Source organism: Dendrobates tinctorius, unplaced genomic scaffold (assembly GCF_039654945.1).
Source record: "Dendrobates tinctorius isolate UK_male_01 unplaced genomic scaffold, ASM3965494v1 ptg000203l, whole genome shotgun sequence".
In the NCBI taxonomy this organism is placed as follows: domain Eukaryota; kingdom Metazoa; phylum Chordata; class Amphibia; order Anura; family Dendrobatidae; genus Dendrobates; species Dendrobates tinctorius.
Window position 1 is genome coordinate 23,047,306 of NW_027361870.1, and position 23,805 is coordinate 23,071,110.

A 23,805-nucleotide genomic window follows, 5' to 3' on the forward strand; every position below is an offset into this window, starting at 1 on the left:
ATCTTCATGATTAACAATGTTAATTTTTCAGTAGTCCACACACATGCGGATTCTCCCATCCTTCTTTTTAATCAAAACCAAAGGGGCAGCCCAGGGTCTATAGCTTTCCCTAATCACTCCTGCCTGTTTCATCTCTCCTAACATATATTTTACCTGTTGGTAATTTGAAGTGGGTAATGGTCTGTATTTTTCTTTTGTTGGCAGGTTAGTCCCTATTTGTATTTGATGTTGGATGGAGCTTAATCAACCAAAGTCAAGGAGGTGTTTGCAAAATACCTGACCATACTCTTGTGCTACCCTCAGAGCACCATTTTTATCATGTTGATAAGTAGTGATGGCACCAATGTGCAACTCCGGACATCATTTTATTAAGGGCCCTGGATCATCAATGACACCTTTGAGAGTTAGTGGTTTGGAAGCACTGACTGCATTAGTGCCAATCCTACATAGCATGGCTAACGTAGAGTACCGAGGCAGGTGGACCTCTTCCTCCCCATAGTTCAAATACCTGTACCGGGACTCTTCCTTTGCATATGTTTACTACTTGGTGCACTGCATGGATGGTGAGCATCCTAATCAAATACATTGGCTCGAGTAGGGCATTATAATCTCTACCTCCTATACCTACAGCAGTCCTGCACCATAGGATTGTCTGGCTCCTAGAGGGTAAAAAAACAGGGTTGTGGTCTTCAAATCTCACACTTCCTATCTCTCCGCCAGATTATTCTATCTGCTTTACTAGTACTTTGAGGTGCCACTGCAGGGCTTGGTCTCTGTACCCGCAGGACTGTATGCAAAGTGACCCTAATCATATAAACAATATCATCCAGGCAGTGTTCCATCACATTGGAGTTTTCATGTAAATCTCTGAAATGTGTGATTCAGACAGAACCCTCGGCAGAAGATTACCTGTAATGAGACAGATGGAGACACTGTGGACACTGTGGTAGCCTATGATCCAGCGGTGTCCATCTTTTAGGCGTCTTTTTTAAGCATGCACAAAAGCATGGTCAGCCACAGTTTTGTGTACCACTGAAAAGCCGGACACTGTTGAACAAAGGCCAAACAGAGTCCAGAGTAACTCTGCTGCCTCATTAGTGAATGGATCCTTCAGGGGTTTTATCTAAATCAATTATTTCAGAGATTTGGATAGAAACCCTGATATAAGTGCTTAGCGTAAAGCACAAGATGAATGTGAACTGATCTAAAATGTTCTGTACCCAAAAATGGCACCAGTAAAGCTTCACCTCAACCTACAAAACACAAGTCCTCACATTTAGTGTCCACATATTTGACATTAAATTAGTGAGTTCACTAGTCCGTGATATGTCAAAATTTGTGTAGCAACCATGATGGCAGCCACCTAAAAGCTAATTCTGTCCTGGTATTCACTGTTACAGGCCCTGTAACAAGAGTCAACTTTATTTCTCATATAAGCCACAAGTCTGTCCTGTAGTTTACTGGCGAGTCCCTTCTGTACCATTGTCTCGGCCTCCAGGTCTCAGCTCACTCCTGCCTTTAACCGCTCACACTATTGTCCGTTCCTTTAAGTAGGCCTCTTGCCTTTAAGAATCAAAATCGTAGCTGCACCAGTAGTTGAATTCTCAGAGGGGTGTAAATTCCAACAATGGTCACTTAAGGGGGAGTTTCCACTGTTTAGGCACATCAGAGGCTCTGCAAATGGAATCCATAACGTATTCTAGAAAAATCTGCGCTACAAAAGTTAAAAAGCTCTCCTTACCTCCCAAGTCTTACCGTGCGGCCAAACAGCCACATCTGAGGTATTACCACATTCAAGAGAAATTGTGTGGCAAATTATGGAGTCTTTTTTTACCCATTTCCTCTTGTGAAAATGAAAAACCTAAGGCTGAAACAGTATTTTAGTGATAAAAATTAAATTATTATTTCTTCTCCACCCAAAGGTATAAAATTCTGTGACACACCTGTGGTGTCTATGCTCACTACATAACTAGATGTATTCACTGAGGGGTGCAGTTTGTAAAATGTGGTCACTTAAAGATGGTTCTGTCATTTCAGTGGTTCTGCTAATGTTACATGACACCCACAAACCATTCAAGCAAAATCTGCACTCCAATATGGCGCCCGTTTCCTTCTTAACTTTTGCACTGTGCCTGAAAAGTACTTTCTGACCACATATAAGATATTGACGTACTCAGGAGAAATTGTGCAACAAATTATGGGGTTCATTTTCTCCTATTTCCTGTTATGAAAATTAAAAAATAGGGGCTAAAAAAATATTTTAATGATAAAAATGTCATTATTTTTTCTTCATTACCAAATAGTATACAATTTTGTGACACACCTGTGTTGTCAATATTCTGGTGCTCAATACTCACCTAGATAAATTAATGGAAGGGTGTAGTTTGAAAAATGAGGATCATTTATGAGAGTTTCTGCTGTTATAACACCTCAGAGGCTCTGCCAATGTGACATGGCAACCGCAAATCATTCCAGCAAAACTGCAGTCCAATATGGTGCTTCTTACATTCTGAGCTTTGCACTGCACCTGAAAAGTACTTTCCGACCACATATAGGATATTGGTTAACTCAAGAGAAATTACACAACCAATTTTGTTGCCCATTTCCTCTTGACAGCCCTTTTGAAAAATAAAACTTGAGGCTAAAACAGCATGTTAGTGGAAAAAAATAATTTTTCATTTTCTCAGCACAATGTTATACAATTCTGTGATTCATCTGCTGGTTTAAAATGCTCACTACACTCTGACAAATTCCTCAAGAGCTGGTCTTTCCAAAATGGGGTAATGTGTGAGGGGTTTCTGCTGTTTTGACACCATAACGGCTATTCAAATGCGATATGGTGCCCGTGGTCTGTTCCTGCCAAATTTGCACTCGAAAAGTTAAATAGCACTTCTTCTCTTCCGAGCCCTGCCGTGTGCCCAAATAGTTGTTTCCACCACATATGGGACATCAGTATACTCAGGAGAAACTGAACAAGAAATTGGGTAGTCCATCTTCTTCTATTACCATTGTGAAAATGAAAAATTTTGGGCTAAAGCAACTTTTTGTGGGCAAAACATAATTCTTCATTTTTACAGTCCAATGTTTTGTCAGTTGTCAGGGGTTCCACTGATTATTCACATCATGGGCTCTGCAAATTCAACATGGCATCCGCTATCTATTCCAGCCAATTTTGCGCTCCAAAAGTCCAATGGTTCTTCCTTTCCGAGCCCTTCCATGCTCTCAAACAATTGTTTTCCACCAATATGGGGCATCGGCGTATTCAGGAGAAATTGCACAACAAATTATATTGTCCATTTTCTAGTTTTAATCTTGTGAAAATGAAAATTTTGAGGCTTAAGCAACATTTTTATGGGAAAAATGTGATTTTTTATTTTCAAAGTTCTGTGAAGTACCTGTGGGTTCAAGTTGCTTACCACAACACATCTAGATGAGTTACTTGAAGGGTGTAGTTTCCAAAATGGGGTCACCTGTAGGATGTTCCACAGTCTAGGCACATCAGGGGCTCTGAAAATGTGACATGGTGCCTGGTATCTATTCCAGTCAATTTTGCTCTTTCCCGTCCAAGCCCTGCCATGCGCCCAAACAGTAGTTTTTCACTACATGTGGGGTATCACCTACTCAGGAAAAATTGTACATCAAATTGTATGGTACATTTTCTCCTGTTACTCCTGTCAAAATGAAAAAGTTTGGGCTAAAGAAGATATGTTACCCCTTAGTCCCCAGTCAGAAGCCTCTCATACAACCCAATCAGACCTCTTGCTTTGTACTGAGGAAGGACAAACACCCCAAACTTATGTTGGCAAATAAAGTGTCTATTTGGTTTTTATGTCAAGTCATGTGGCAAAGTTTGTTAAAGGGTCAATACTGACGTTTAGGATTGCTACTTCCAATAGGTGGCACTAGAGTAAAAATCCTCTTCCTCTCTGAAGAGACAATTTGCATATTTAATTTCCCAGAGGAGCATTGCATGGCCTAAAAGTCTCATTACACCTGCTAAGCATTCTCCACAATGAGATACATAACCCCTTAGAGAGAGAGATACAGCACCTCATCTGCACAGGTCTGCAGAGTGATTTAAAGGGAATCTGTCACCTATTTTTTGGTATATAAGATGCGGCAACCGCCAGCAGGGGCTTATCTACAGCATTACAGAATGCTGTAGATAAGCCCCCGATGTAACCTGAAAGAGAAGAAAAACAAGTTATATTATACTCACCCAGGGGCGGTCCGGGTCCGGTTCGGGTCCGGAGGGTGCCGCAGTCCAGTCCAGTGTCTCCCATCTTCTAGCGATGACTCCTTCTTCTTTGCTTCCTATCACGGTTCCAGCGCAGGTACGCAGGCGCACTGCTCTGCCCTGTTGAGGGCAGAGCAGAGTACTGCAGTGCGCAGGTGCCGGAAGAGGTCCAGCGCCTGAAACACGGCAGAGCAGTGCGCCTGCGCCGGAGCCGCGACGGGAAGCAAAGAAAAGGTTGTCATTGCTAGAAGATGGGAGGCACCGGACGGCGGCACCCTCCGGACCCGAACCGGACCCGGACCGCCTCTGGGTGAGTGTAATATAACTCGATAAGAAAAGAAATACACCGCGCTATACTGGGAACTGAAAAAAATATATAATATAACTGAGTACTTACTTGCTGGTGTGTGAAAAAGTCACGTGGTGGTGGATGTATAGCAGTATTCTGAGACTATTCACCTTGTCATAGATGTATATATTTGGATGCAAAAACTGCTGAGTAGATAATATAGGGTTAAATGGGGGTGAGCCCGTTAGTGTGTTAGAGGGAAAAAAATAAAAAAAATAAAAAAAAAATATATAAATAAAATAAAATATTAACTAATCTTGATTTACTCACTTAAGGAAATCAGAACCATATAAAATATATGCTGTAAATGTAGCCATTGCCAAATATTAAGATTGGAATGTTGCAGCCTGTTTCTGAAAAAAATATAATAGTTGAAAAATAAAACCAAAAAAAAAAAAAAAGAGGGGGATAAATAGATGTTTGAGATGATAACTGAATGCTGACCTTACTGCATGCCAATTTCAACAGGCGAGGTCAGAATGATTAATCCTATGCAAAACAAATGATGGCACAGTTCCTGCAAAGTGAATGAGCGTTAGTGACAGCATGTGCCCACTAGTGGAACGAAGTGCTTAATTCTGGTGCACTTACTTGCAGGGCCAGTGCTCAGTGAGACAGGCTTGGGTGCTCAGCGTGGGGGCTGGGGCTGCTGCTGCTAATCCGTATGGATGTGGAGACCGCCGTTGCCTCGCGTGCTCCGGCCGAGAGCAACGCTGAGGGACTCGGCGTGTGATGGGGCAGGGCTAGCGTGACGTCACACTGGGGGTAAGACGGTGGCTCAAAGGCAGCACAATACCAACATGTTTCAAGAGATAGCTGCTCTCTTCATCAGGGTTGTGCCTATTAGTGTGCAGACCGTCAATTTATAGCAGACTGAGCCTGAATTAAGTGATCACCTGACCCAAATGCCTGATTGAGCGACTTAATTAGATGTAGTACAAAGTACTGGTGTGTCTACATGTAACTAAATGATTGCGGGACCCTATCACTACCAATGTGCTACAGAGATGGGTTAAATTTTAACCCTATTTGGTCCAAAAATTCCTTATGAGAATTAAAAAGTGAAAAAATAAAAAATAAAAATAAAACATAACCTTTATTTATATAAATGTATAAAAAGTGTTATTAAAATTGTGTATAAAAAATCAGTTTAAAAAATGACAATGAAAATGTGCCAAAGCCCAAAGCCCAAAATCTACCGATGAGGTGCCTCTTTAGATGTTTGTTTCATTATACTCGAAGGGTTCATAGGCTTACATGATGGCCAAATAAATGCACGATATTGGGGTCTTATTCAGCATAAAAAAAAAAAAATACGTGAATAAAACACCATTTGAGTGTACTAAAAGATAAAAAAATTTATGTCATCTTGGGGGATTGTATAAAACCATGTCTAAAATTATGATCAATAATAATAATATATGGGGGGAGGGAAAAAAAGGAGGGGGCTAGAATGCATACAGCTCAATTTCATGATTGAGGCCCTATGGGGCCAGACTGTCCAGAGTGTAGATCCACCTGGATTCTACCCGGGACATTGCTTTAAGGTAGTCGCCCCTTCTTGGGTTTGACCGAACTATTTGAATGCCCAAAAAGGAAACTCCTTTGCACGATCGATTAGGAGTATCCAAAAAGTGACGGGATAATGGATGTCCCTTATAGCCTTTTCTAATATTATCTAGATGCTCCTTAATCCTAACCTGAAGGGGTCTCTTAGTTCTCCCTACATAAATCTTACCACAGGGACATTTTAAAATATAAATAACGCCTGATGTTTGACACGAAATGCTATCTTGGATATAATAAGTATTATTGTTAGATGAATCCGTGAAATGATTATGTAATTGTTTAGACGTTGCTGTTCTGATGCAACAAACACACTTCCCACATGATTGAAAGCCTGGTAGGTTTGAACTTGACCGAGCTAATTGGTGGACATGATTAATAGAACTGCGCATTTTAGTCGTGGGCGCCAATAATAGGCCTAAATTTTGCGCTTTAGTGTACACGAACCGAGGTCTTTTGGGAAGCAAGTCGCCTACATACTTGTCTCCCTGTAAATGTGACCAATGTTTACATATGATTTTGTTAAATACCTTATGGCCTGCATGAAACTGAGTAATAATGGGTAAATTTTGAATTTGTTCTTGGATAGTAGGTGGGTTATCAACTGTGGGAGGTTTGTGGATCAGAGGAGATCTTGGCATGGATTTTACCTCCTGCCTGGTCCTATTGAGAAGCTCTATATCATACCCTTTGGCTACAAATTGATTGGTTAAATATTGTGTTTCCTTTTGATAGTCAATAGTGTTTGTACAATTACGTCTAATTCGCATATACTGGCTTTTTGGAATATTAATTAGCCATGTGGGTAGATGGCAACTACTAGTATGAATATAACTGTTGGAGTCTACCTCTTTATGATAGCTTTTTGTAATTAATTTGCCTTGTTCAATACAAATGCTTAAGTCCAAAAAATTTATGTTGGATCTACTGACCGTGGGTGTAAACTCCAGTCCAAAATCATTGATGTTTAATCTAGAAATGAATAAATTAAGGTCTGATAAAGGGGCCGTCCCAAATGAACAAAATATCATCAATGAAACGGCGCCATAATTTTATATTCTTATGTAATGTGCCATTGCTGTAAATATGTTCATGTTCCCACATGCCTACATAGATGTTTGCGAAACTAGGCGCGAATCTCGTGCCCATCGCGGTGCCATGGGTCTGAATATAGAACTGGTTTTCGTACGTGAAATAGTTGTGTTTCATGATAAAGTCAATACTGTCAAGGATGAATTGGATCTGTAGAGGTTTGTAAGTTTTTAAAGCGCCAAGAAAAAATTGTGCTGCCGCCTGACCTTTAGAAGGGTCAATGACCGTATATAATGATTTAATGTCCAGAGTTGCTAAAGTAAAATTGTCATTCCACTCCAATGGTTCCAGGACATGCTCAGGCTCAGTCTGCTATAAATTTATGGTCTGCACACTAATAGGCACAACCCTGATGAAGAGAGTAGCTATCTCTCGAAACATGTCGGTATTGTGCTGCCCTTGAGCCACCGTCTTACCCCCAGTGTGACGTCACGCTAGCCCTGCCCCATCACACGCCGAGTCCCTCAGCATTGCTCTCGGCCGGAGCACGCGAGGCAACAGCGGTCTCCACGTCCATACGGATTAGCAGCAGCAGCCCCAGCCCCCACGCTGAGCACCCAAGCCTGTCTCACTGAGCACTGGCCCTGCAAGTAAGTGCACCAGAATTAAGCACCTCGTTCCACTAGTGGGCACATGCTGTCACTAACGCTCATTCACTTTGCAGGAACTGTGCCATCATTTGTTTTGCACAGGATTAATCATTCTGACCTCGCCTGTTGAAATTGGCATGCAGTAAGGTCAGCATTCAGTTATCATCTCAAACATCTATTTATCCCCATCCTTTTTTTTTTTTTTTTTTTTTTTGGTTTTATTTTTCAACTATTATATTTTTTTCAGAAACAGGCTGCAACATTCCAATCTTAATATTTGGCAATGGCTACATTTACAGCATATATTTTATATGGTTCTGATTTCCTTAAGTGAGTAAATCAAGATTAGTTCATATTTTATTTTATTTATATATTTTTTTTTTTTTCCCCTCTGTAACACACTAACGGGCTCACCCCCATTTAACCCTATATTATCTACTCAGCAGTTTTTGCATCCAAATATATACATCTATGACAAGGTGAATAGTCTCAGAATACTGCTATACATACACCACCACGTGATTTTTTCACACACCAGCAAGTAAGTACTCAGTTATATTATATATTTTTTTCAGTTCCCAGTATAGCGCGGTGTATTTCTTTTCTTATCAGCTTTAGCTCTTTTAAACAGGCACCAGCACAGAGCCTGTTATTCACCAGCTGCATCTGGGAATAGTGGACCTTCCTTCTCTGTCCAAGTGGACTGGCGCCAGTGTGTTAATCTTAAACTAATGTAATATAACTCGTTTTTCTTCTCTTTCAGGTTACATCGGGGCTTATCTACAGCATTCTACTGGCACAGCATGAATTATTAATTATTATGTACTTTAAGGGTATTTTCTTTGCTGTAGATAAGTACCTGATGGCGGTGGCCGTATCTTATATACCAAAAAATAGGTGACAGATTCCCTTTAACTGATAGAGTTCAGTGATTACAGTCGCCTCTGCACATTTTCAAACATACAGATTCCACTATGTGATATGGGTATGACCACAACAATGGTACTAGCAAGTGAGAGGGATAGGAAGAGGGGAACTACTACACCATCATTTCATAGGCTTGTAGAAAAAGTATGTTGGTGACTGGACTTCAGAAATTATATTTTAACTGTTTTTCAATTACTTTCAATTTCGTATCAAGTCCAGCATAAAAATAACAAACTGATCTGTAAACACAAGGTCCAGTGCTGCCTTTCCACTGCCCCTGGTCTTTGTTGACGTGCTGAAGCTGTGATGTCACTGGTTTCAGTGACAAAGTAGACCGCGGTGAGTAAGTAATGCTCAGTTTGTTATACTGGGTAAGCCAGGAAACTCATGATAATTAATCACAGGAAACCTCTGTAGGCAACAATGACACGCTGAGTATTTGGTATGTAATTTACATCAGTATTTGTAAGCTAAAACCAGGAGTGAGTGAGAAATACAAAAGTGGGGACGGGTTTCTATTATACAGTACTTTTCCTTTGTTTCAATCCTGATATCGACTTCCAAATACTGAGCAAATGCGGAACACGTTTCAGCATTTTTTTTATGCAAGTTTTCAGCTGCTCTTTAAAGAAGAAGCAAAGCCTATGAGATTTCAGAAATCTCATGCACACACCTTTGTTTCTTTGTCATCAGTATTTGGTGAAAATCTGCAGCAAAAACGCAGGTTTCAAGTTTTCCTGTGTTTTTGTGCCAAAACCTTATTTTGTAGAATAGGACTTTTTTTTTGCACTAAACCAAGCAAAACCTGCTTTTTTTCTGCAGCTTCTTTCCTGCCAAGAGATCAGGTTTTGCCGCAGAAAACAAAATGCTGAAATTACACCCAGTGTGAACTTACCCAAAAGATACTACATACGAGGATCTAAGACCACTGGAAAGTTTTCATTTTTTGATCATTGATATTCTTACACCAAATGACTTTATTCTCTGTATGTTCTTACTTTATTTTTACAGGCTTCCTCTTTGTTTACTGACTACCTCCGGAAGAAAATGTTCATCTTGCTGCTCCTTGTGTGTAAGATGGGAATGTTAGTTGCTCTTCTAAGCAGCACAGACCCAACAGTTACTGTCTCCAAAAATCTAACAGAAGAAAGGAATATTACCGACACTCAGTGTGGAGAGCAATGCAATGTGAAATGTCATCTACAGCACCAAAATTTAGAAGTGTTACCATCTTGTCTTCCTACAAATACCGAGGACTTGAATTTGAGTTTTAACAACATAACTGTAATTCGGGACCAAGATGTGGCTTATCTTTCTAAACTTCGCATTATGTCTTTATCTCACAACCGCATCAAAGAGATTCACTGGAAAACTCACGTATTGGCTGAACTGGACTCATTGGATCTAAGCAATAACTGGTTATCAGTTGTACCAAAGTGCCTTATGTTGAAGAATCTCACAAGGCTATCACTTGCTGAAAATCCCATATTTCTCATCCATCCATTTGCCTTCTCCAGTTTTCCAAGCTTGTCTTTCCTTAATTTATCTATGACTTTGATCGGAATTGATTCATCTGAAGATATTGGTTGGTCAGCATTTGAACTTAATGGAACAGAAGCCCAAGAGAGTTCATTAAAGTCACTCCGATTGCTTGATCTAAGTGGTACATACATTAGAAGAGGTAAGTCAAAATGATAAGCGAAAATCAAAAATAATTCAGATAAGTAAAGCTTTATATTATCAAATGGTTACATTTTATTACTTAAATGGTTACCTTTGGTAATGATATGATATTCTACTTGCATTTCTATGAGTTTCTTTCTACCATGAGCAAACGGATCCCCCTCAAAGTATGATGGATCACACAGTCCCCCCCACAAAGTGTAATAGCTTCCACAGCCTCTATACAGTATGATGGCCCCATATCCCAGCACACATTATGATAGCCCTCCACAGTCCTGCCCAGGGTATTATGCCCCCACACATTGTATCATGGTCCCATAAAGTCACACACAGAGTTTGAGCACTCCTCACAGTCCCACACAGAATATGATTGAACCCACAGTCCACCCCCACACACAGTAAAATGAAACCCAAAATCCAACACAAAGTATGATGGACCCCACAGCCTCCCCTAAAGTATGATGCTCCACACAGCCCCACCCGCAGTATGTCTTCCAAAGCCCCCATACAGTATTATTATGCCACAATACCCCACAAAGCATTATTAAACCCACAGCCTCCCATACAGTATTATGCCCACATGGGCTCTAACACAGTATGATGGTCCCCACACATACATTTTGATTTCCCTTACAGCACCCCATACACTATGATGCCCACAGCACCTCTATAAATTATGGTAAGCCCCATAGCCCCCAATACAGTATGAAGTCTTTCACATTATCCATACAGAATTATGCCCGCATGGGTCCAAACAGAGTGTGATGGCCCCCACACACATTATGAAAGCTTCTACAGCCCCCTATACACTATGATGCTCCACATGACCACCATGAAGAATGATGAACCCCACAGCCCCACATACAGTGTGATGTCTCTCACATCCTTCATACAGTATTATGCTGTATCATGAGAATTATTCTCTATGGGGCTGCCGGAAAAAAGCCAAGCACTGTACTTTGCTATCCCCTTCGGTCCTATAGAGAATTAAATGAATGGAGCAACTGAATGCATGCACTGCCACTACTCTATTCAGATGGGCTCTGCAGAACAGAGTGGGTGGAGGACCCATGAGGCAAGATGAGCATTTCACCTCAAGCATAGGTCTGAGCTATTTCTCAGGGAGCAGCAGCATGGCAATACCTCTGATTTCACACAATGTGTGGCTTAGTCCCCTAACATCTGTCTGAGCTTTGCACATGCATTCATTTGAAATAAATTAAATTTTTCACTTTTCTTGAAGTAAGGGCTTCCCTGGGATTCAGACTCACTACCTTGAGGAGACAACAGCTTTTGCATTGAGTCACAGGCTGCACTGCCAATAAAAAAAATAATTTTCTCACCCTAAATACTGTAAGTAAATGACATTCATCTTCTTTACATGCACATTCTCTATATACCAGTAAATCGCTATAAATCTGTATATTAGAGGGAAAATAAAAGTCAGATTTTTTTCTGGAAATACCAATACCTTATATGTGGGGGAAAAACACTGTTTGGGCACACGACAAAGTTCAGAAGGGAAGGAGTGACATTTGACTTTTGGAATGTAAAATTTGCTAGAATAATTAGCAGATACCATGTCGCGTCTGGAGATCTCCTGCTGTGCATAAACAGTGGAAACTGCTCACAAGTGACACCATTTTGGAAACTAGACCACCTGGGAACTTATCTAGATGTGTGGTGAGCACCTTGACCCCACAGGTGCTTCACAGATGTTAATAATGTTGATTTGTGAAAGTAAAAAAATCACATTTTTCCCATAAAAATGTTTTTAGCCCCAAATTTTACATTTTCACAAGGGTGACAGGAGAAATTGTACCATACAATTTGTTGTGCAATTACTTCTGAGCATGCTGATACCCCTTTTGTGAGGGAAATCTACTGTTTGGGCACACAGCAGGGCTCAGAAGGGATGGACTTTTGAAAAAACAAATGACTTTCCCACCAAAATGTTATTTTAGTGTCATATTGTTCTACAAATTGTTGTGCAATTTCTCCTGAGCACACCGATACCCTCATATGTGGTCGACAACTACTTTTGAGGTACAGTGAAAAGGTCAGAAAGAACGAAGTGTCATATTGGAGCTCAGATTTTGCTGGATTGGTTTTAGGCTGCCATGTCCCATTGGCAGAGCCAGAACAGCAAAAAAAACATAATGACACCATTTTACAAACTACACTTCTCAATGAATTCATCTAGGGGTGCAGCGATCATATTGAGACCACAGGGTTGTCATAGGATTTTATACCATTATGCAGTGAATACAAAAGAATTACATTTTTACCACCAACATTTAGTTTAAGCCCCAGATTTAACATTTTTACAAGGGGAAATAGTCAAAAATAGCACCAAAATGTGTTCCATAATTTCTTCTTAATGTAGTTATGCCCCATATGTGACTGTATACAGTGCTGCTTAGCCATACAGCGAGACTCAGGAGGGACAGAGCACTATTTGCCTCCCGGAGAGCAGATTTTCCTAGAATAGTTTGCGGACTCCATATTCAGAACTCCTAAGTGCTAGAATAGCAGAATCCCCCCTCAAGTGACCCCATTTTGGAAATTATATCCATTTGAGAATTTATCTACAAGTGTAGTGATGATTTTGACTCCATGGGTGTTTTCCAGAAACAAGCAGCAGTGAATGTTGCTGAGTGAAAATAGCAAACTGCCGTTGTAGTCTCCAGTACGTTGTAGTTCCTAGTACATTGTAGTGACCAGTATGTTGAAGTGACCAGTACATTGTGGTGCCCAGTATTTTATGTCCAGCTCATTCTTCTGAAGATATGCACCCATAAATTAGGTGGGCTATCATGGCTACAGAAATGCCAAATATGTAGACACTAAATGTGGTTAAGGCACACTGGGGCTCAGAAGGGAGGGGGCATTTGGATTTGGGAGCAAAGAATTTTCTGAATTTTTTGGGAGGTGAGGAGCCATTTCCCTTTTTCAGAGCCTTTGTACTGTACTACCAGCAATGTGGAGGCCTCTAATATTTCTGATAGCAGGTGTGAGTGGACCTGAGTGGGGCTTGCTTTTTTGTGGATTAATTTGGAGCTTTTTATGGGAACATTTTATATAATGTTTAGAATCACATTTATCCTGCGCCCTACCCTGAGCACTTACTTTAGGTTTTCCATCTAAATCTCCGAGTGATGTGATTCAGAAGAAAACCCCTAGGGATTCATTTACTATAATGAGGCAGCAGACTTACTATGGACTCTGTCTGGCCTCTATTCAGCATTGTCCTTCTTTTCAGAAGCGCACAAAACTATGGCCTAGTGCACCTTTATGCACACCTAAAAAGACAAACACCGCTGAATCATAGGCAGCCAGACGGCATCCACAGTGCCTCCATCTGCCTCATTATATGGAATCTTCTGCCGGGCTTTCTGTCTGAATCACGTATTTCAGAGATTTCCACTGAAAGCCAGCGTAGAGCCCAGGATAAAATTGAGCTGAACCATACTGTAATCTTTGGGAGGCAGAATGAAAAAATCAACAGCAGGTGAAGAATTGATCTTATTTATTTTTTACTCTGTATATTGTGCAGGATAAGTGATTAGACGACTTTATTCTTTGGGTCTGTGTGTTTACAGCAATACCAAGTTAATATAGGTATTTTCTGTTTGGCTGCTTTCACACACATTGTTTTTTTATCGCTATATTTTGAGAGCTATAATTTTTCCATATTTTTGCCGAAAGTGTCATGTGAAGGCTTGTATTTGCGGGACGAGTTGACATTTTTATTAGTACCATTTATGGGCACATGACATTTTTTATCGCTTTCTATTTCGATTTTTGAGAGGCAGAATTAACAAAAACCAGGAATTCAAGAATTGTTTTTTTGGGTGATTTTTTTTAATGCAGTTACGCATGTGGTAAAATTGATAAGGCATCTTTATTCTTTGGGTCAGTGCAATTACAGCAATATCACATTTATTTTTTTTTGTGTTTTGACACTTTTACACAACAAAAAACTGTTTTATAGAAATAAATAGTTATTTTTGCATTGCTTTATTCTGAGACTTATAACTTTTTTATTTTTCCACTGATGAAGCTGTATTGAGGCTTGTTTTTGTGCGATAAGATGTCATTTTCAGCAATACTATTGAAATTTACATTCATTTTCTTAAATCACGTTTTACTCCACTTTTTGTTGAGCAGCATGATAATAAAGCATCGTGTTTTGCCTCGATTTATTTTATTTTAATTTTTTACAGTGCTCACTGAAGGGGTTAACTAGTGGGACAGTTTTATAGGTCCAGTCGTTCCAGACTCCTCAATACCAAACATGTACTTTTATTGTTTGGGGGTTTTTTCATAAAAATCTTTATTTTATGGGTAAAATATATATTTTTATTATTATTTTATGATTTAAAAAAAATATTTTTCCAACTTTTTTTAAATTTTTTTTACTTAGTTCCACTATGGGACTTTCACATTTTGCAGTCTGATCACTGTTATAACATATTGCAATGCCCGAGCATTGCAATGCTTTATGTACTGTCAGCCCTGCAGATGCAAGTTAGTTAGATCATGCACTGTGCATGATCCAAGTATCTTGTTTGTGCGCCAATCGGAGGGCGGAGGGGGATTCCTCCCTCTGCCTGCTTTAAAAATGCTGAGATCGATATAGATCGAAGCATTTAGAGGGTTAAAGTGACGGGAGCAATGTGAGCACCGTCCCTGGCATTGAGTGCCAAATGTCAGCTGTCACTATCAGCTGCTATCCGATGGCAATCATGCATGCACAGTCCCTGTGAGCGCAAAATTGCCATGATATAACCATATTCCCAATGGTGGTAAGGACCAGCCAACCTGGATGTATGAATACATCCAAGGTCGTAAAGGGGTTAGATACCACTGTGAATCGCAATGTTGTCATCTAACTGGTTAAAAGGGGGTTAAAACATCCTCTGTAGCACTATCTACCCCCCCATGACCATAATCACAGGTGCCGATAGTTGTCATCATACCCAGAGGTAATCTGTGCCAATGGTATGCTGACGGTTACAAATGCTCACCACACCAATAGATAAATTCTTTATGGGGTTTAGTTTGCTAAATGAGGTCACTTGTGGGTGTTCCTGCTTTTTTGACACCTCAGGGGCTCTCTGCAAATGCAACACAGTGTCCAAATTTCCATTCCAAAAATTAAATAGCACTTTTTGCGTTCCAAATTTTGCCATGTACCCAAACTTAATTTTTTGACCGCATTTGGGGTGTCATTGTGTTCAGGAGAAATTGCATTAAAAAATTTTCCTATTACCCCTCTTGTAAATTATAAATTTGGTGCTAAAAAAAAAAATATTTTAGTGGAAAAAATGTCATTTTTTTTTCACATCTAAATGTTATAAAGTTTTGTCAATGACCTGTAGGGTCTAAATGTTCTGTACACGACTAGATGAATTCCTTGTGGGGATTTCTGCTGTTTTGGCATGTCAGGGGTACTGCAAATGTGGCATTACATACCCAATCTATTCTAAACAAATTTTCGCTCCAAAAATCAAATAACAGTCTTCCCTTTCCTAGCCCTGCCTTGTGCCCAAACAGCAGTTTTTGACCACATATGAGGCATCATCGCGATTGGGAAAAGTTGTGTAAAAAATTATAGGGTCTGTTTTCTCCTATTATCCATTGTGAACATTTTACAAATTTAAGGCTAAAAGAACAATTTAGCAGACAAAAATGTAATTTTTGTTTCACATTCACATTTTAAAAAGTTCTGTGAAGCACCTATGTGTTAAAAATGCTCAATACACCCCTAAATGAATTCATTGATGGGTCTAATTTCCAAAATATGATCACTTATGGGCATTTCTGCTATTTTGTTACCTCAGGGAATCTGCAAATGAGACATGGTATCTGCAATTTATTCCAGCCCAATTTACACTCCAAATACCAAATGTCACTTCTTCCCTTCAGAGCCCTGCCTTGCACCCAAACAGCAGTTTTTGACCACATATGAAATATTGATACATTTGGGAGACATTGTGTCACTTTTCTCCTATTAACCGTAGTAAAAATTACAAAATTGGACCTATAATAACATTTTACTGGAGAAAAAAACGTAATTTTTTAATATCACGTCCAAATGTTATAAAGTACTGTGAAGCACATGTGAGTTCAAAATGCTTAACACATTCCTAAATGAATTTATCAAGGGGTCTAGTTTCCAAAATTAGGTCACTTATGGAGATTTCTGCTATTTTGGTACCTCAGGGGCTCTGCAAATGCGACAGTGTTTGCAATCTATTCCAGCACAACTTACACTCCAAATACCAAATAGCGCTTCTTCTCTTCCAAGCCATGACATGCGCCCAAACAGCAGTTTTTGACCACATATAAGATATTTCCACTTTCAGGAGAAATTGCGTAATACATTTAATGGTGCGTTTTCTCCTATTATGCCTTGTTAAAATGAAAAAAAAAGCAATATCTTAGTAATTAAAAATGTAATTTTTCATTTTTTTTCAATCCACCTGCAGGATTAACAATTCCCTAACAGCAGTTTAAAATAATTTGAGAGGTGTTGTTTTTTAACCCCTTTCACGACCTTGGGGTTTTCCATTTTTGCGTTTCCATATTTTGCTCACTGTCTTCCAAGAGTCATTGGTTTTACCATATCGTGTACTGGAAAATAGGAAAAAATTCAAAGTGCGGTGAAATTGCGAAAATAAAGTATCAGTGTCCTATCACGTCTAGCTATTTTTTAGTTTTCACATGCTTCAATATTCCATGGGCAACTAGAAGCTGCAATCATCCAATTGTGCTTCAGCCCTGCTGTTTGTAGCAAAAATGCTTACCTGCTATGAGCGCCAGCCGCAGGGCAGCGCTCATAGCATTCCGGCAATAACAACCACCGGGGTCTCCTGCAGATCCTGAGTTGTCATGCCAACCCATCGGCGACCAATGGGCGGGATTAGTGACGTGCTTCCATGTTAAGAGATTGACAGCGGCATTTGACATGTTAACAGCCGCATGTGGATCGCGATTCCACCTGCGGCTGTTAGAGGCATGACACCTGATCAGATCAGCTGTCATATGCAGGAAAACATGCGGGCTCAGCCCCGGAGCCTGCATGGAGTGCAGGGACACGACATATGGCGTACCTATACGTCATAGGTCGGGTTGTGAAGGGGTTAAATGGTATAATTTGGGGGGTTTTCCAATATGTTGACACCTCAAAGACACTTCAAACTGATTAGGTCCATAAAAAATTTAATTTCTTAATGTACTTGAAAAAAAAAATGAAAAACTACTGCTAAATTTTAACTCTTCTAACATCTTAACGAAATAAAAGAAAGTTTGAAAAATGATGCTGACATAAAGTACACTTATGGGAACTGTTTTTTATTAACTATTTTGTGTGGTATGACTATCTCGTTTAAGGATATACTTTAAGCATTCAAATTTGAAAATCAATAATTTTTTTAAATTTTCATCAAATTTCCGATATTTTCACAAAAGAATAAAAAACATATTGAGCTAAATTTACCACCAACATGAAGTACAATGTGTCATGAAAAAACTCTTAGAATCACCAGGATATGTATAAGTATTCCAGAGTTATTACAACATAAACTGGCACTGGTCAGATTTGAAAAATGGGGCTTGGTCATTTATCTCAAAATTGGCTCTGCCAGTATTTTTTTAAAACCATATTTAAAACTGTAGTTGTCTATTCATTTCATTACACATCTTAGAGGTGAAATTTACTGATTATAACATACAACACTAGGTTGAAGGCCTCCTAATAATTCACTTACAAGAAGATAGTTCCATAGTTTTTAAGGTTGAAGGTAGTGTAACGTGATGCAGGGTAGCAGCCATGGGAGAGATACTAGTCTACCAGACCCCTACATGCTACATGAAAATGGGAGTCCAGGCTAGGTGTGTGTGCTGTCATTATCATGACGATATGCCTCTGCAGACGGCACGCTGCCGCTGAGCTGGGCAGGCCAGGACCATATGGTTTGAAGATGAAAGAGGGAGATCAAAGTCCTAAAATAACATGAACTAGATAAGAACTATGAACATCAGATAGTAAGCACAACACTTTATGAAAACTTTGTTACAGTTGGCGACATGTCACGTGCTTCACAGCTCTACAGAGTCCAGTAAAATAAAATGGAACAGTCCCTCACATCTACTCCCAGTTGCCAGCTGACTAATGAGGACCCCATTTCCTGTGGTGCGTTGGTATGACTCCTCAACAGTACCTTGAAAGCCCACTGCTCTCTATAGGAGAATTCATGTCCTAATGTGGCGACCATAGCTTCCTTCCAACACAGACAATTGTCAACCACAGTCCCGTCAATTCAATTCCTTCCGTTCTCAATCCCCTTTAAGTAGGCCTTCTGCTCCCCTTAGGCAAAGTTCCCTACCATTTAAATGGTCTTCCTGACCTGAACCAAGGACCTCATCCTGCCGTTTATCTAGACTCTGCTATCTCTCTTTAACAAGGCCTCCCTGGCCTGGGCTCCAAACTGCCAAATTTCACTTTCATAGGTCCTTAGGACATACTATCTGAAGCGTAATGGTCCACCCACTTTGCATGCAATACCCATTGGCATGAAAGTCTGCAAGTTATTAGACCTTAGGTCTTTCACTACTGAATGCTGAGCCCTAAATAAGTCATAACAGGAAATCTGCCTCAGCTAGTGCCCATATAACTCCTTCCATTTGAGCTAGTCTCAATTATTAACCCTGTCTGCGAACAACTAACATTTGCTGGGCAGAAAATGAACAACAATGCAAGTTACCAGCTAGACAAAACAGTACAGTGCATTACATAAGCACAAATTCTTCAAGGGGGGATGTGACAGCATCTCTACTTCCTTACAGTAGACCTGCATTTCCTTTTAGAAGACCTAAGTCCATCCAGATCTATAACCTAATATATTGATCCAGAGGAAGGTAAAAACCTCACGAAAAAATTTTGATACAATAGAGCTTCTAAGGCTTGGTTCACATATATTTAAGACTTGTGCAACTCAAGTGTATCATGACTGATGTCATAACTAATGCAAACATTACCATGAAGCTTTTTCAATATTTTGCTTCCTTGAGCTGGTTCGGTGTCTGATGCCATTGCCAACATTACTTGAAATGCTATGCTCAGCCCACCAGACTGCCACCTGCACCTGTCTGGTGCAACAACTAATGTGCAGGACAGGTGGAAACAAATCCATTGCAAACAATGGAATCAATCAGTTTCCATCCAGAGTTTTAGTCAAAAGGGTTGTCTGTTACATTTATATTGATGGCCTTTGCTTAGGATATGTCAACAATGCCAGATTGGAGGGGGTGCAACACACGGCACCCCCGTTAATCAGCTGTTATCAGTGGCAGTTGGATATGCTTGGTTGCAGCGCTGAACAGCACAATCCTCTCAACTGCATAGGGGTACTGCAGATCCACTCTTATTCATGGGCTGTGGCTACTATACAGTTGATGGAGTTGTGAAACTCCACAACTGATCACATTCGGCCACCGTCAGCATAGAGAACAGCTGATCGGTGGGGTGCCAAAACCAACCGATCTGATATTGAAAACCTTTCCTAAGAAAAAGACATCAATATTAAAGTACCAGAAAACACTCTTAAGAACTGGATGTAAGCGATGACAGAGCTGCGGATATACCTGTATGTGCAGGATGCCTTACGGGTGCTAACCACATGGGTAAGTATTGTTCTCCAAGCTTAGTAGAAGAACATTGGTCACACTCATACTATTAGACATACTTGCCAACTCTCCTGAGCTATCTGAAAGGCTCCCAGAACAAATTGAGACCTCCCAAACTCTGGGAAGAGCTGGAAACTCAGTCTCCTGTGAGCCAATGAACACAACTGATAAGACAAAGGCTTCTTGTGTGTTATGCCAGGATGTTCCATTAGACAGAGCATTAGCATCTGAATATACAGGATCATAGAAGAGATGTGGAGAGTGTTAAAAATTTTCATCCCTCACTTTTTCATGTCATGATCACCTTCTGTATGTCCCCTTCAAAAGCTGGCAAGTATGATTGTAGACAATGTGACCTCGCAACATTCTGTGCACACCTGACATAGTATCTCAAATCTACTAGATCGTGTCTGCTTCTTTACCCAGTAATACTAATATCTTTTTACTTTAGTGAATTATTCATGGATCAAAGATTTATCCAACCTGAGGGAGCTTCATATCAGGAAGATGATTAATATGGAAGTTCTAGAAGATGACCTCTACGCATGGTTCCCACACTTGCAGTTTCTCGACTGTGCAGGTTCTAAGAGACTTCACTATGTCAAAACGGAGATATTCAAAAATGCAACAAGTCTTAAGTATCTTGACTTCCAAAAGTGAGTGTTAGTAGAAAAAAAGTGTATTGTGTGTATAGAGACTACAGTAGGCTGCCACTTTGCCAATATGTGGCAGTTCACAGACCGAATGTAATGTCATAGATTGTGACTAGCACTGTTGCTTTGTAGTGTTGGGGTGCTGAATCCTACCGAGGACAACATCTGTAAGAAGTTTGTATGTTCTCCCCTTGCTTGCATGGGTGGGTTTCTCACACAATAGAAAGACCTAGGGAACCATCACTGATTGTGGATACTTCACACTAGACCTTGGAAATCAAAGGTCCCAGAGTCTGGAGGAAGAGTGGAGAGACAGACAATCCAATCTGCTTGAGGTCTAGAGAGAAGTTTCCACAATAAGTGATGGCTTCGGGAGCCATGTCATCTGCTGGTGTAGGTCCACTGTGTTTTATCAAGACCAAAGTCAGCACAGCCGTCTACCAGGAAATTTTAGCGCACTTCATGCTTCCCTCTGCCAACAAGCTTTTTGGAGATGGAAATTTCATTCTCCAGCAGTACTTGGCACCTGTCCACATTGCCAAAAGTACCAATACCTGGTTTACAAACAACAGTATCACTGTGCTTGATTGGCCAGAAAACTCGCCTGACCTTAACCCCATAGAGAATCTATGGGGTATTGTAAAGAGGAAGATGAGAGACACCAGACCCAGCAATGCAGACGAGCTGAAGGCTGCTATGAAAGCAACCTGGGCTTCCATAACACCTCAGCAGTGCCACAGGCTGATTGCCTCCATGCCACGCCACATTGATGCAGTAATTGATGCAAAAGGAGCCCCGACCAAGTATTGAGTGCAATTACTGAACATATATTTCAGTAAGCCAACATTTCATATTTTAAAATAATTTTTTAAAGCTGGTGTTATAAAGTATTCTAATTACTGAGATAATGACTTTTGGGTTTTAATTGGCTGTAAGCCATAATCATCAACATTAACAGAAATAAACGCGGTTTTGTTTAGATTTTAAAATAAGATCATAGCAATTGGTGCACTGTATACCGCAAACACAAGCCGAAACATGAACATAGCCTAAGACAGCTTGCACCTGCTCCATATCACCTGTGCCCAATCAATACACCAACAGCTCTCATGTGTGACTTATATGCACATCACGTCAAGAATGGCTTAATGTGGCCGGGCATGACATCAATGAGATCTGCTATCTTGACCTGTGGAATGCTGACCCACTCAGCGTGCAGAAAACTTCTAAAGGTTCATGCAGGTCGTCTCACAGCACGATCAAGCATAGCCCAGTTCTGTGGGATTTATGTCAGGCGACTGACTGGCCAATAGAAGCATACAGATGGCTTTTTGGGGGGCCTTTTGTTTAGCAATATGCAAAGGACCTCCAACAGGCTATTTTTTTGTTCAGCAGACCACCTAACACTATTGGAAGAAAATCTAATATTCTTAATATTCTTAGGTGGGCTGCAGAACAAAACAACATCCTGGACCATAACTTATTTGAATACGCAACATAAGACTAAATTAATCCTTTATATTTCTACCATCTTTGCAGTTGCAGTCTCAATTACCTCTCACCTTGGAACATCAGCTCAAAGTCTGTACAAATTGACCTTCGAGGCAATCCATTACACTGCATTTGTGAAGACCATGAGTGGCTGCTTTCAAACCACGAGAACCTCGTCTTGATAAGGTAAGGTTAAAATAGTAAAATGCATGCCTAAAAACGTTTACTATTTAGATTAATAACACTGCACATCCCCCTGAAAACACCATCCCCACCATCGCGGTATTATGCTTTTCTTCCGCAAGGATAGGGAGCTGGTCAGAGTTGATGAGAAGATAGATGGAGCTAAATCCTGGAGGAAAACCTGTTAGAGGCTGTAAAAGTCTTGAGACTGGGGTGTAGGTTCACCTTCTAGCAGGACAATGACCCTAAACATACTGCCAGAGCTACAATGGATGGTTTAGATCAGTGTTTCCCAAACTCCAGTCTTCACAGCCCCAAACATGTCATGTTTTCAGGATTTCCTTAGTATTTCACAGGTGATGGAAGTATCATCAAGGCATCAGGAATTCTCTCACATGTGTAACACTATAGAAATCCTGAAAACATGACCTGTTGGGGTCCACGAGGACTGGAGTTTGGGAACCATTGGTTTAGATCAAAGCATATGCATGTGTGTGAATGGCCCAGTCACAGTCCAGTCCTAAATCTCATTAAGAATCTGTGGCAAGACATGAAAATTGTTGTTCACAGACGATTTCCATCCAATCTCAGTAAGCGAAAGCTAGTGACCTGTGCCGAAAATGTCACAAGTAGAGTTGAGCGAAACGGGTCGAAAAAATTCAAAAGTCGCCAACTTTTGGCAAAGTCGGGTTTCATGAAACGAAACCCGACCCTAGGATGAGGTCGGCCACGAGGTCGGCGACTTACGCGCCAAAGTCGCGTTTCAAAAGTTTGTTTTGCGCTCTTTTTCAGCCAATCAGGATCCACGGACACTGTGGGCAACGTGATGACATAGGCACGGGTCACCACCATCTTTCAGAAGGGCATGCAAGTGATTGGCTTGCTTTGGTGGGCATCACAGGGGGTATAAAAGGGCGTGCACGCCGACCGCCATCTTACTTCTGCCGATCTCAGTATAGGGAGAGGTTGCTGCTGATTCTGTAGGGAGAGCGTTAGGCAGGGAAGAAGACCAAAAACTGCTTCTGCTGCTAGCGATTTGGCCTGCACAACACACCAGTCACTGTGTGTGCAGTGCAAGGGGAGGCTATATAGTGGTGTATCAGTGGTGTTGGTTGTTGGGCTGCCTTCTAAGGCTTCCTGACAGGCTGGCATTGCTGTTTACCCACTGCTCCGCAAACTGCTTTTTTAAAAGCAATCCAATCTCCCTTATCCTCTAGTCACTTTGGTCACAGCTGTGCCATCGAGCCTGTCACATAGCGCTCAGATATTCATTGGGCCTCAAACTGCTTTTTTAAAAGCAATCCCAATTTTTTTTTTTTGGTCCTGCTGAGAAGAAAAAAA

The 23,805-nt window shown here is 40.5% G+C and overlaps 1 protein-coding gene across 2 annotated transcripts in view; it reads left to right on the forward strand.

Annotated features, from left to right (window-relative positions):
* The window catches only part of LRRN4 (leucine rich repeat neuronal 4), a 58,660-nt gene that overhangs the window by 11,158 nt on the left and 23,697 nt on the right, over positions 1-23,805 (forward strand). For both annotated transcript variants that reach the window (XM_073553873.1, XM_073553874.1), the window contains exons 2-4: positions 9,773-10,442; positions 20,589-20,793; positions 22,330-22,467. In XM_073553873.1, coding sequence (XP_073409974.1) covers positions 9,809-10,442; positions 20,589-20,793; positions 22,330-22,467 — 977 coding nt within the window. In that variant the 5' untranslated portion in view covers positions 9,773-9,808. The remainder of the gene's footprint in view (positions 1-9,772; positions 10,443-20,588; positions 20,794-22,329; positions 22,468-23,805) is intronic.